At 54.8% G+C, this 11950-nt stretch overlaps 3 protein-coding genes across 19 annotated transcripts in view; 1 reads left to right on the top strand and 2 right to left on the bottom strand.

The window, feature by feature from the left end:
* LOC134565396 (uncharacterized) overlaps window positions 1-4985 on the bottom strand; it is a 34507-nt gene extending 29522 nt beyond the window's left edge. Inside the window, exons 1-2 of one of the 6 annotated variants that reach the window (XM_063424968.1) lie at window positions 4660-4798; window positions 353-3813 (exon numbers count right to left, since the gene is read on the bottom strand). In XM_063424968.1, coding sequence (XP_063281038.1) covers window positions 677-1609 — 933 coding nt within the window. In that variant the 5' untranslated portion in view covers window positions 1610-3813; window positions 4660-4798 and the 3' untranslated portion in view covers window positions 353-676. Of the gene's footprint in view, window positions 1-352; window positions 3814-4223; window positions 4541-4659 lie in introns of those variants that run through there. The other 5 variants (XM_063424970.1, XR_010083891.1, XR_010083893.1 and 2 more) reach the window with 5 other exon arrangements.
* The window catches only part of LOC134565371 (zinc finger protein 239-like), a 26535-nt gene extending 15658 nt beyond the window's left edge, over window positions 1-10877 (top strand). Inside the window, exons 1-2 of one of the 5 annotated variants that reach the window (XM_063424914.1) lie at window positions 4989-5115; window positions 7442-10877. In XM_063424914.1, coding sequence (XP_063280984.1) covers window positions 7469-8641 — 1173 coding nt within the window. In that variant the 5' untranslated portion in view covers window positions 4989-5115; window positions 7442-7468 and the 3' untranslated portion in view covers window positions 8642-10877. Of the gene's footprint in view, window positions 1-4988; window positions 5116-7102; window positions 7127-7437 lie in introns of those variants that run through there. The other 4 variants (XM_063424915.1, XM_063424912.1, XM_063424916.1 and 1 more) reach the window with 4 other exon arrangements.
* The window catches only part of LOC134565359 (uncharacterized), an 85221-nt gene that overhangs the window by 65868 nt on the left and 7403 nt on the right, over window positions 1-11950 (bottom strand). The window contains exon 5 of one of the 8 annotated variants that reach the window (XM_063424880.1): window positions 10372-11838. The exons of 4 other annotated variants lie outside the window; for them this stretch is intronic. In XM_063424880.1, the coding sequence (XP_063280950.1) occupies window positions 11306-11838 (533 nt within the window). In that variant the 3' untranslated portion in view covers window positions 10372-11305. Of the gene's footprint in view, window positions 1-10371 lie in introns of those variants that run through there. 3 more of the 8 variants (XM_063424879.1, XM_063424881.1, XM_063424882.1) reach the window with 3 other exon arrangements.

Below are 11950 nucleotides of genomic sequence, written 5' to 3'. Positions count from 1 at the left end.
CCCGTGCCTCTTCCTGGCTAGAGGCAGGGCCCCTCTAGCATTGGTTACTATTCCCTTCCTGTGCACACATAGTAGAGGTTCCTTCAAGGGGATCTGACAGAGCATCCTCACTTCTGTAATACCTGACAGCCTGGTCATGGGAGGCTGAGGCTACCTTCATTCTAGTGGAACCCCCTCGGTTAGTGTTTCTCTCCTTGAGCTCACGCACCCGTGCTGCTAGGACAGAAGTGGGTTTCCCATCCCACCTTCCCATGTCTTCCCCATGGTCACGCAGAAAAAAACACAGGTCAGCTCATGGGGTGTACCCTCTCTCTCTAGCTGGGGGGTGTTGGGCTCTGGCTCTGGGGCCTGTGACACACTGGTGCCACATGGGAACTGTTCCTCCTCATCTCCTCCCTCACCTCCCTTATCTCCTCTTGGAGTTCCTTAACCACTGCAGAGACCTGAGTCTGCATTGGGCCACTGATCATACTGTCAAAATTTCTAAGCTTGCTGGCTACTGAACCTACAGTGTCTCGGTTGGTATCAGCATTAATCATTGACATGAATGTGGCGTATTGAGATGGACCTAGAGTTGCTAGATTCCACAACATTTGCCCTGTGCACCTGACTTTGTCAGGGTCATTGTCATGCTGTCCACCCCTCCCAAAGAGTACCTCCAGTATTGCCACTTCTCTCAGCTGTTGGATCCCTTCCTCAAATTCTTCCAGCACATTCTATGGTGGTGCTCCTGAATTCTGTCTCTGTGGATAAACCTCCCCCTTACACTCATTAAAAGCCGCTCCCAAAGGTGAAGGGGTCCTTGCTCCCTTACAAATACCTGATTCACACCTGAGTCTTGGGTCAAGGGTCCCAAATTCCTTGCCTCAGCACCATCCAGTTGCACACCTCTACCCATAAGGTCCCAGACCCAAAGCAGCCAGGTTGTATAAGGCTCACGTCCCTGTCGTGTAATATCCTTTTGCAGATTACAGAGACTTTCATATGACAGGGACTCAGTGATGATCTCAACCTGAGGCTCCTCTGTGGATTGTGTGGGCCCTCCATTTTTAACCTTATTACCTGAGTTCAGCACCAATTTCGCCTTAGACTTCTTCCTTTCCACAGGGGCAACTGCTGCTGGCTGTGACTGCCCCTGTGCTTCAGCTGGAACCTGGACGGTTGTAATGTCTGTGGGTTCCACTGCTGCACCTTCAGACTCTCCCTCTTCAGGGCAGGGGGAGGGTTTGCCACCAGCTGGGGCTGATGAGGCCAATGAGGCCACCACTAGGGTAGTGTGCTCCTTCAGCACCTGGCCCATCTCCTTCACCAGAACTCCCACCCAATCTGGGTGGTTCATTTCTGAGGTGGGCTGCAGGGCAGGGTCAGGTGGTGGGGCAGCATCCTTGGTCTGTGGGGCAGTGTCAGGCTCCATGGCAGCATCCTTAGTCTGTGGGGCAGTGTCAGGCTCCATGGCAGCATCCCCAGTCTCTAGGGCAGTGTCAGGCTCCATGGCAGCATCCCCAGTCTCTAGGGCAGTGTCAGGCTCCATGGCAGCATCCCCAGTCTCTAGGGCAGTGTCAGGCTCCATGGCAGCATCCCCAGTCTCTAGGGCAGTGTCAGGCTCCATGGTAGCATCCCCAGTCTCTAGGGCAGTATCCTTATTCTCTGGGGTAGGTATCAGGGTGGTTATCCAGGCCAATCTCCCCTTATCTCAGAATACTAAATAGAATAGGCCTGTGAGCAATACCAGCCATTGTATGATATCATTAGCATTCAGAGAAGATTTAAACCCTTCAAAAACTGGTGGAATAGACCCAAACAGCTGAGTGAAGGGTTGGGAAAAAAATTCCTCTGGTGTCATTTCCTCACAGTAGGTGCCATTGTTAAAGTAACCCCACAAACAAACACTTGGAGTGTGATAGCCATGTATCCATGTGCCTGCCTTCCAGAGGAAGTTAAAAATCCATGAATTCCTCACCTTATTAACCCACAGTGCAAACTGGATAACAGCCACAGTAGCCTTAGTTATATGGCCCATGTTTAGATAAGGGCCTGCAAATGGCAGAAACACAGCCACAACCACATGCCACCCAAACCAAGGTAAGCTAGACCACATGATGCAATTTAGGGAGGTTTCTATACCCAGTGCACAAGGTCACTTAAGAACTGTTACTCCTTTTTCTCTCAATGCCCTCAAGCCCTACCTTGGGCGGCAAAAAATCTGTCCTGGTTTGAAAGACAGTTATCTGCTAGGAAGGGGCAGGACCTCTCTAGAGATGGAGAATTCAAATCCCCTTCCTCCAAACTATTCTAATTTCAAAAATTAAAGGGGCTTTCAGGCAGAGGTATGGAGATAGGAATAACAGTTCTTTACTAGTATATATGACACCACAACAAACAAACCACAACTACAGCATTAATAATAAACAGAACCTGGAACCTCGAGGGCTTTCTTTCACAAAAGCCCGGGGCAGTTTGATCTTGGTGGCCCTGCAGGACTCCGAGAGGCTGAGCTGGAAGGGTGGAAAGTCCCAGGCTGGTGGATGAGATCAGAAGCTCTGCGCTGGTTGCTGGAGCAGAGGGATGTCCCGGCAGGGATGGCAGGGCAGGGCAGTGCGGGGCTACAGAGTAGCAAAAAGCCTCAAAGCAGCGCTGAAGAAGCGGCAGCAGCAGCGGGAGGGCCTGCCCGGCAGGGCAGGGGGAGGCGAGCTCAGGGATCTGGGGCACATGAGCAGATGGTGGTCGATTCTCCGAGACCAGACAGGGTGGTGACAGTGAACTCCTGCAGCGAGCAGCAGCCTGGCCGTTCTCTCTCTGATGCCCAGAGCAAGAGAGCAAAGCTGCCCCCAGTCCTGTCCCTTACCTGCCCCCACACCTCGCATTATCTCTGCCCCCGCCCCGAGAAATGTTGGAACGAAACAAAAGCAAAACAACAACACGGAGGCAGGAGGTCTGCAGTGAAAGGCTGCTCCCCCAAAAGAGGGCGAGCCTGTTTATTTCTTCCATTTTTATACATTTGTGGGTCTGGTCATGGATTGGCTTCTGGGGTTACTACCCCTTGACCCCACTGCCCACACCAGCGGTCAAGCAACATGATTTTCAGGCTAGAACTATGTAGACAAAGGACAGTGAACAAAAACAAGAAAGGTTGTTTATGTTCCAAAGTGTGTGTCAGAAAGTGAAAAACTGACCCTTAATATTGTACAGAAACAAGAACTGACTCCATCTTATGAACAAGTAGAAGGCTTTAAAAAAACTCCAAAAAACCAGGGCAACGGAGAAACTCCCAAAGAAGTGTAGCCAGGTGCTACAACTCCCTACAACTACCCAGCAGTTAGTTTCCTAGCAACTTAGGGGAAAAATTCTGTAAGTAATAAAAAAACAACTCTAACCCCCAACAGGAAGAAACTGGAAAGGATTAGAGAAGAGGGAGAGAAGAGCAGGGCCCCTCAAAAACAGCTTCTCCCCAAGCTGGGGAGAACAAGACAAACAAAATTAAACCCTCCAGATTTCCCTGCTCTCTGAGCTGAAGCCCTGGCTGGCTGCTCCAGGCTGGATGGGCAGACTGGGAGCACTGGGAAGGGGCTTATAACTATAAAATTATAAAGATAATTTATAAATTAATTTATACATATTACTATAAATTAATTCATAAAAATATTATAAATCAATAATTATAAATAAATTTATAAACATTTATAAATTAATTTATAAAACAGCACCAACATTGGCACCATAAATACTGATGGGGTCATGCAGGGACATCCCACAGAAGGCTCTGAATTGGAAGGGATCCACAAGGATCAAGTCCAGCCCTTAAGGTAACGGCGCCTGTGGGGTCAAATCACACACTGACATTATTGGCACCTTGCCCTAACCAAGGTAACATTCACAGGGAAGCACTTGTTTGTAGTCTGTATTCACAGTGTTATACAAAAGCTATTTATGAAAGTATAAATACAGGGTAAGAAAAAGGAATTAGAAAGCTGTTTCCATAGTGTTCTATCTACATATATATATAAGCTAAGTGTATGAATGTGTAGTGCAAGAGAAACAGTGCAAGAGAAAATTCGTGGAGTGGCTCCAGAAGGAGAAAGAAACCCCCAGCCCAGGCAGCCACACATCAGCTTCCACATCATCTCCCATTCCTGCAGGTTCATCTCCAGGAGACCAGGCACTGAGGTGACCCTGAGACCAAATCCTGAAATGTTCATGAGATCAGGCACTGAGGTGACCCTGAGACCAAATCCTGAGATGTTCATGAGATCAGGCACTGAGGTGACCCTGAGACCAAATCCTGAGATGTTCATGAGATCAGGCCCTGAGGTGACCCTGAGGTCAGTGCAAGGCAGACCCTGCGGCTGAGGAAGGACATCCCAGGGTTTGGGGAAGGGGCAAAGCTGTGACTGCCCAGCACACAGAAGGTGCTTTGTCCATTCCCTGCTACAGGGGAGTTTGGGGTCTGCTGCACAGATAGGGCATCGGATTTGAGCAGAAAATGCTCCTGAGTTTATTCTCAGCCAGGAAAACACACTCTGCATCGCCCAGGACAGGAACCCTGCAAGGAGGAGCAGAGACAATGCTGGCACCACAAAAGGACACTTTCTGCCCCATCCCCTGCCCATGCCCCAGGCCCTGACAGGCCCCCCAGGCCCTGCTCAGCTCCCTGGGACTCACGAGGAGTTGAAGCTGCTGCCGTCCTCCCACTGGAGCAGCTGCGGATCGGGCTCAGCCTCCCGAGGGGAAGAAGCGGCAGCCCTGTCCTGGCGGCTTGGAGCCCAGGGACACTGAGCCACGCCTCGTTCTCGCGCGCTGAGGGGCGACCGCGGCCCGTCCCGCTCCGCATTTCTCGCCTCAGGCCCAGCGCGGGCACGGCCCCTCACGGGGCTCTTGGGCCATGGAGACGCCGCAAAGGGCGGGAAGGGTTTTCCTTCAGGGCAAGGGGGGCTGAGAGCCTTCCGCGGGCAGAGCCCGCCCCTCGCTGCCATTGGCTGATTGTGCCGTCACTCCTTGTTCTCGCGCGCTGATTGGGCAGAGGCGCCATGGGCGGAGCGCGTGTGCGGGCCCGGGAGCGGCGGCAGCGGCCGGAGCCCGGTGAGGCGGCGGCGGAGCTCGGAGGCGGCCCCAGCGCAGGTGGGAGCCGCGCTGGCTTCTGGCGGGGCTGGGCCATGGCTGCGGGCGGAGGGGGCGGCAGGGGGCTGTGGCGGCTTCCTTGTGCCGTGTGGGCGCCGTGTTGGCCGTGGCCTGAGGGCGCTGCGGGAGCGGCTGCCCGCGCTCTCCTTCCCGCCGGGGCCTGGGCAGGAGCCGGGCCCGGAATCCGAACCCCTGAATTTCCTTCTCAGCCTTTTCCAGCCCAGGTGTCTGCAGCTATTCCCGGGGCAGTGTCTGGGGTGGATGTTGGTTGGTGTTTGCTGATGGTGGTTGATGTTCTGTTGATGGTCGTTATCTCTGTGGGTATCTTTTGGGCTCTTCCCAGTCTGTTCAGATGTTAAACTCATCTCTGGTGAGTGGTGTAACATCCCTTAAAAAAAAGCCTTTAAAATTCCTTTCTGCAGGGCAATGGGAAACCAAGCCTGAGTGAAGAAATGAAACCAAAAAGAATTTTAAAGTTGGTATATTTGTCAGCAGTCCAATCCCCCCAGCCCAGTGTGTGAGTGTGACTGAGCCCCAGAGTGGAATTGTCCCGTTGTCTTCCCCAGCCCTGTGGCAGTGCAGGCACAGCAAGCACTGAAGCTGCAGCAGTGGCAGCAAGGATTGTCCCCAGTGGCAGGAGGTGGCCAAGGAGGGTGCCCAGGCAGAGCATTCCAGCAGAGGATGTGTGGGCAGGCCCAGGGGCTTCCCGTGCTGTGGAGCCCTGGCTGCTGCTCCCTTGCCTTCAGTGCGGGCTCAGTCGTGGCCTCCCATCCTCCTGGTGCAGCCGGGCAGTCCAAATCTCCGGGGCTGCAGAGCCCTGGAGCCCAGGGTGAGGGGTCCCCCCGTGTTCAGCTGTGCTGGGGCTGTTTCTGTGCTCAGGGACACTTGGGATGGGCCACGGCACTTGGCCACCAGTGGGGCTTCTTCCCCCTCCTGAGGCAGGACCCGATGTCCTGCTTGGATCTTGTGAACAGCAAAGTCCCAAGGCAGGGGCTGTGCCAGCCGAGCTTCCTGTGGGAGAGATTTCACAGGAGACAGGATTCTGGTCACAGACTGCTTTAGATACACATCCCTTATCTCCAGCCTGCACTAGGTGGACAATTTTCAGGGTAAGGAATTCCATGGATCAATTCCAGGGTAGATAATTGAATATCTGCCCTGGATCTGGCTCTTACTCTTGCCAAAGCCAATGCCAAAAGCCCTGCCCATAGCATCTTGGTTTCCATCAGCAGCTTCCAAAGGTGTTTCTTTATTTCCACATTCATTCTTTCTACCTGACCTGAGCTCTGGGTGTGCCAGGAGTTGTGGAGGTCCCACTGTATTCCTAAAGCTGCCAAAACCCCCTGAAGGATCTTTCCTGTAAAATGAGTTCCAAATCTGAGTCTATTGCTTCCAGGATCCCTTCTCTTGGAATTATTTACTTTAGAAATACCTTCCCAAGTAATCCAGTGCTAACTGATGATATCAGAATAAGCAGTGCCAGGCAGACCCGCAGCTCCCAGCGTTCCCCACCCGGACCCCACCTGCGCCCCCCGGGCCCCAGCGCCCCCCTTGAGGGGAATTTGGGGAGGTGGGAGGGGGGAGCGCCAAGGCCGGGCCCCCCCGCGCTGTGGTGGCGGGAGCGGCTGCAGTGGGGAGCGAGTGCGGGCGGGAGCGGCCGAGAGCCCAGCGCTGCCCCAGCCCGAGCTGCCCCAGCTCCATGGCTGCCCCTGCGGGGGGATGCTGTGGGTTTGGGGGGAAGAGGGAGGCGGCAGTGGGTGCTGGGCCTGGGGGCAGGAGGAGAAGGGAAGGAGCAGCAGGGCTGAAGAACAAAATGGTCAAAGGATGCACGTGGGAGGAGAAGGTGGAATTCTCCAGGAGAGGGAAGAGTAGTAGAAGGAAGAGGAGTGTGGGAAAGAGTAGGGACACAGGAGGAGGAGGATCAGGAAGAGGAGGCACCACAAGGTTCCACCCCTCCCTGGATCTGCAGCCTCCCCCCAGCCCCAGGAGCGTTGCCCCCCACATGCAGCAGGTGACCGGGGAGGGGATCCACGATTGGCATGGGAGTGAATCTTGGTGTTTCTGAGCTTTATTGGGCTAAATGTTGGTGCTTTTAGGGTTTTCTTGCAAGGTCCCAATTCTTTATATTTTAGTAGAGGTTTTTGCCGAGTCTTGATGTTTGGGGAGTTTTTGATCTGTGTCTTGATGTTTGGAGGACTTTTGGGCTGAATCTTGGTGGTTTGGAGGTTCTTCCAGACACAAGGAGCCAATGATTTCCTGAGATGAACCTGGGCAAGGAGGAACCCCCAGCCTAAGGCGCTCTCCTCTTGTTTTCTCCCCAAACCAGGATTTTTCATTCCCAAGGAGTGTCCGGATGGAGGAGGAGGAAAAGCCCCGGAGATCCCACCCGAGGAGGGGCTGCAAACCCAGCGCAGGGAGCTGTGAGGAGGAAAGACCCCCCCTGTGCCAGGAGGGCGGCCAGAGATGCAGACGGAGCTCAGAGCTGGGGGAGAAGCCTGATGGAGGGGAGAAGCCCCACAAGTGCCTGGAATGTGGGAAGGGCTTCAGCTACAGCTCTGAACTGATCCGGCACCAGGTGATCCACAGTGGGGAACGGCCCTACGAGTGTGGGGAGTGTGGGAAGAGCTTCAGCCAGAGCTCCGGCCTGGTCCAGCACAAGAGGATCCACACTGGGGAAAAACCCTATAAGTGTGGGGAGTGTGGGAAGAGCTTCAGCCACAGCTCCGGCCTGGTCCAGCACAAGAAGATCCACAGTGGGAAAAAGCCCTACAAGTGTGGAGAGTGTGGGATGAGCTTCCGGTACAGGTTCAGCCTGATCCAGCACAAGAGGATCCACACTGGGGAACGGCCTTATGAGTGTGGGCAGTGTGGGAAGAGCTTCAGGCAGAGCTCTTTACTGGTGCAGCACCAGGTGATCCACACTGGGGAAGGGCCCTACACCTGCTTGGAATGTGGGAAGAGCTTTGCATGGAGCTCTGGCCTGAGAAAACACCAGCGCTCCCACACTGGGGAGAGGCCCTACGAGTGTCCCCAGTGTGGGAAGAGGTTTAAGACCAGCTCCCATCTCCTCGTACACCAGCGGATTCACACAGAGGAGAGGCCCTTCCGCTGCCCCGACTGCGGGAAGGGCTTCAAGCACAACTCCACCCTCACTGCCCATCGGCGCATCCGCACCAGGGAGAGGCCCTACAAGTGTCCCCAGTGTGGAAAGAGGTTTCAGACCAGCTCTGTTCTCCTGGTACATCAGCAAATTCACACAGACGAGAGGCCCTTCCGCTGCCCCGACTGCGGGAAGGGCTTCAAGTTTAACTCCAACCTCACTGTCCACCGGCGTATCCACACCGGGGAGAGGCCCTACGAGTGTCCTGAGTGTGAGAAGAGCTTCTCACAGAGCTCAGCCTTGACCCGACACCAACGGAGGCACCATAAGGGAAGCCCTGTGAGTGCCCCGAGAGAGGGAAGAGCTCCGTGTGCTGCTCCAGCTCCATCCCCCATGGGAGGATCGGCGTTGGATGATCCCCAGTGACCCCCGTTGGGCAGAGCCCTGGTGATCCGTGGGCCTGGTGGTCCCTGTTGGGAAGACACCTGGCTGGGATGCTCCACATCTTCCTGTCTCCCGTGGGCACCTGGATGAATGCAGGGGCAGGAACATCCATGGGGACACAGACCAACACTGGGATTCCTTGGGGAGAGTGGATTTGTTCACTTTCAACCCCAGAAAATCTTAAGGGTTCAATGGTATGTCCTGGTGGTATCAAGAAATACTGGATGGTTTTGGAGGTCTTTTCCAGCCTCAGGGATTTCACGATTTTGATTTCTTATTGCCCAAGGGTGTGTTCCACAGCCAAATGGTGATGGACTTCAGGAAAGAACAATATATTTGAGACAGTGGGGTACAAACCCCACCAATAAAGAGTCTTCTGTCCCACCCAAGCACGTGGAACCTCAGCCAGCATGGACACAGAAATCCTTTTCTTTTGGCCTTGATTTGCTTTTCATGATTTTAAAATATCCACCAGTGGGGAAAAATAAAGACCTTGAGCTAATGCATGGGTGGGGACATGGGTGGACATACACCTGATGGGACATGGACACAAAGAATGACATGGGGACACATGGACATGGAGGGGACGTCGCCATTCATGGGGACACGAGGGGACACAGGAGATGGAGACATGGGGGACAATGACAGGGATGGAAACGTGGTGGGGAGACAGCCATGGGTGAGGACATGGTGGGACATGGCCAGTGACATGTGGGGACATGGCCATGGCCGGTGCCATGGGGGGAACTTGCAGGGGCTGTGGGGGATGCTGGGTTTGAGGGAGTTGAGGGTTCCTGGCAGGGACTTGGGCCTTGCTGAGGGCTTTGGGGACCACAGGCCCAGCGGCTCCGGCTGCGCTGGGAGACCCTGGCGGAGGTTGTGGGGCAGCTGCTCAAGGACCCCCTGACCTGGAGCCCCCTCTGGGCATTGGGGTCCTGGATGGGAATGAATGTCCTTGTCCCCAGGAGGGAAATCCCAGCAGCCCCAGGGTGTTGGGGGCAGCTGAGAGGCCCCAGCAGGGAGGGGAAAGCCAGACAGAGCTGTCCCTCTCCAAAACTGCACCCCAAAAATCCCCAAATTTAGGTAGTCCTCCCAGAAAATAGATGCCAGGAGGTGCCTGCATTAAATAGAAGGGGGGATGAGACCCCCCAGATTCCATTGGAAGGCGTCCCACTCCTTTCTAATCCCCGGGATAGAGCCATGGTAGTTTGGGCTGGAGCAGCGCTGGACTCTTGGCCCAGCCTGGGCACGCCCCATGAGCCCCCTTCTCAAATTTCCTTGGCAGCTTAGAGGGGTTCCAGTGCCTTTTGGGGTTTGCTGAGTGCCATGTCTGGGTTCAGGTGTCTCCCAAGGAGTCCCCATTATGGGGTGACACGGCAGTGGCATGAAAGGGTCCCCATTCTAATCCATCCTGGGCCCTCTTTTGCCCCCCCCCCCGACCAATCACAGTCCCTTTCTGACCCATCCCTTCCATCCCTTCCCCCACAGCTCCGCAGTTCCTGATCCATCCCTTCCATCCCTTCCCCCACAGCTCCGCAGTTCCTGATCCATCCCTTCCATCCCTTCCCCTCTCGGACAAAGCCGCCATCCCCGCCTGCTCCCCGAGCCCGCCCCACAGCGCCCCCTGCAGCCGCGGGGGGATCATCGCCCCTGCCCCGCCCACCGGGAGCCACCAGCGCCCCTGCCGGCCGTGCCCGGAACTGCACCAAAGGGGAAAGGGCCGCGCTCAGGGAAGTGTTCCTGGCTTCTGCTTCTGGTTGTTATTGATGCTGGGCTTGGGGTTGTTTGTTTGCCTGGTTATACAAACCAGTAAAGAACTGCTATTCCTATCCCCACTCCTCTGCCTGAGATCCCCTTAATTTCAAAATTATAATAATTGGGAGGGAGCGGGTTTTTATTTTCCATTCCAACGAGGGCCCTGCCCTCCCTAGCACACACCTGTCTTTCAGATAAACATAATGCCATTCTCTGAATTAGTTATCATATAAATGTTAGTTAGTATATTTGTAATATAAAAGCATTTTAGCATTGCGCAGTCTCTGTTTTAATTTTCGCTAAGGTCTATGATATGACATTGATTTATTACACTACCATTTCTGTAAGCTACACAGTGCACACATCAACTGATAGATTATCTTATACCAAAAAGCATCTGAAAGGAATTATAAATTGTACCGTATCAAAATCATTTTGATCAATAAAAGTGTGCAAAAGCTGATACGTGAATGTGAAAGCCAATATTGTATTGTCATTAATATTGTCATTAATATTGTCTTTTATAACCCCAGACTGCTGCCTCTCCTGCAAGGCACCAAGAGGGCTCGTTCACCCCCTGCTCCCATGTCTCTGTGTGTCCCCAAATGTCCCTAGAGTGTTTCCAGTGATGCCAGCCCAAGAATCCATCAGCATTTGGGACAGTTTCAATGAAAATTCCAGGAAAATTCCCCAAATTTGTCTCAAAGACCGCATGGAGAGGGGGGGAGGGGACAAGTGACACCAGCGATGTTCCCAATGATGTCACCACCACAATGATGTCACAGCGGTGACATCACTGTCCTCCCAGAAGCCTTGAGATGTCCTTGTTGGCCTTTTGGAACTGCACTGCCACTGGGCAGCCACCGAGGTCACTGGGGCCACTGGGGATTGTCACAGAGACTCCCGAGGAGGCTGTGAATGTCCCCAAGTGTCCCCAGCAGGTGATGTGGGGTCAGGCGGGGTACTGGCCTCCCACAGCTGCTCGGTCTCGGCCACCGCGGCCACCAAGGCCTTGGGGACACTGGGGGACACCTCCCTTGTCTCCACCAGGGTGGCCTCGATGTCCCCGAGCCGGCGCAGCAGCTCCCAGAGGAACACGGTGGCTCTGTCACACAGGGACACCAAGTGCCCCAGCAGCCTCAGGGCCATTTGCCCCTGCTCACTCCAGGTGCCCTTGGTCCTGCAGTTGTCGTGGAGCTTGGTGGCCTCCCCGGCCAGCCGGTCCCAGCTCTCTGTGAGCGCAGCCACTGACTCCTGCCAGGCACTGACCGCGGCTGTCACAGGGACACGGGCCCAGGGGGGCCCTGGGTTGGCCTCGAGGGTGGCCAGGGCCTGGCGCAGGGAGGTGACATCGCACTGGCCCAGGGAGGTGACACCGCGGTGGTTCAGGGTGCAGCAGAGGTGCCAGGTGAATTTCCTCAGCTCTGCACACACGGAGTTTGGGAACATGGTCGGCAGTCTGTCCCTGTCTGGCCCGGTCACGATGGCCAGGAGATTGCCCAGGGTGGCCACCACTGCCACCAGCGCCTCCAGCAG

This window comes from Prinia subflava, unplaced genomic scaffold (assembly GCF_021018805.1).
Source record: "Prinia subflava isolate CZ2003 ecotype Zambia unplaced genomic scaffold, Cam_Psub_1.2 scaffold_47_NEW, whole genome shotgun sequence".
Lineage (NCBI taxonomy): Eukaryota > Metazoa > Chordata > Aves > Passeriformes > Cisticolidae > Prinia > Prinia subflava.
Note: the sequence above shows the minus strand (reverse complement) of the source record. Positions and strands in the feature narration are given on the sequence as shown.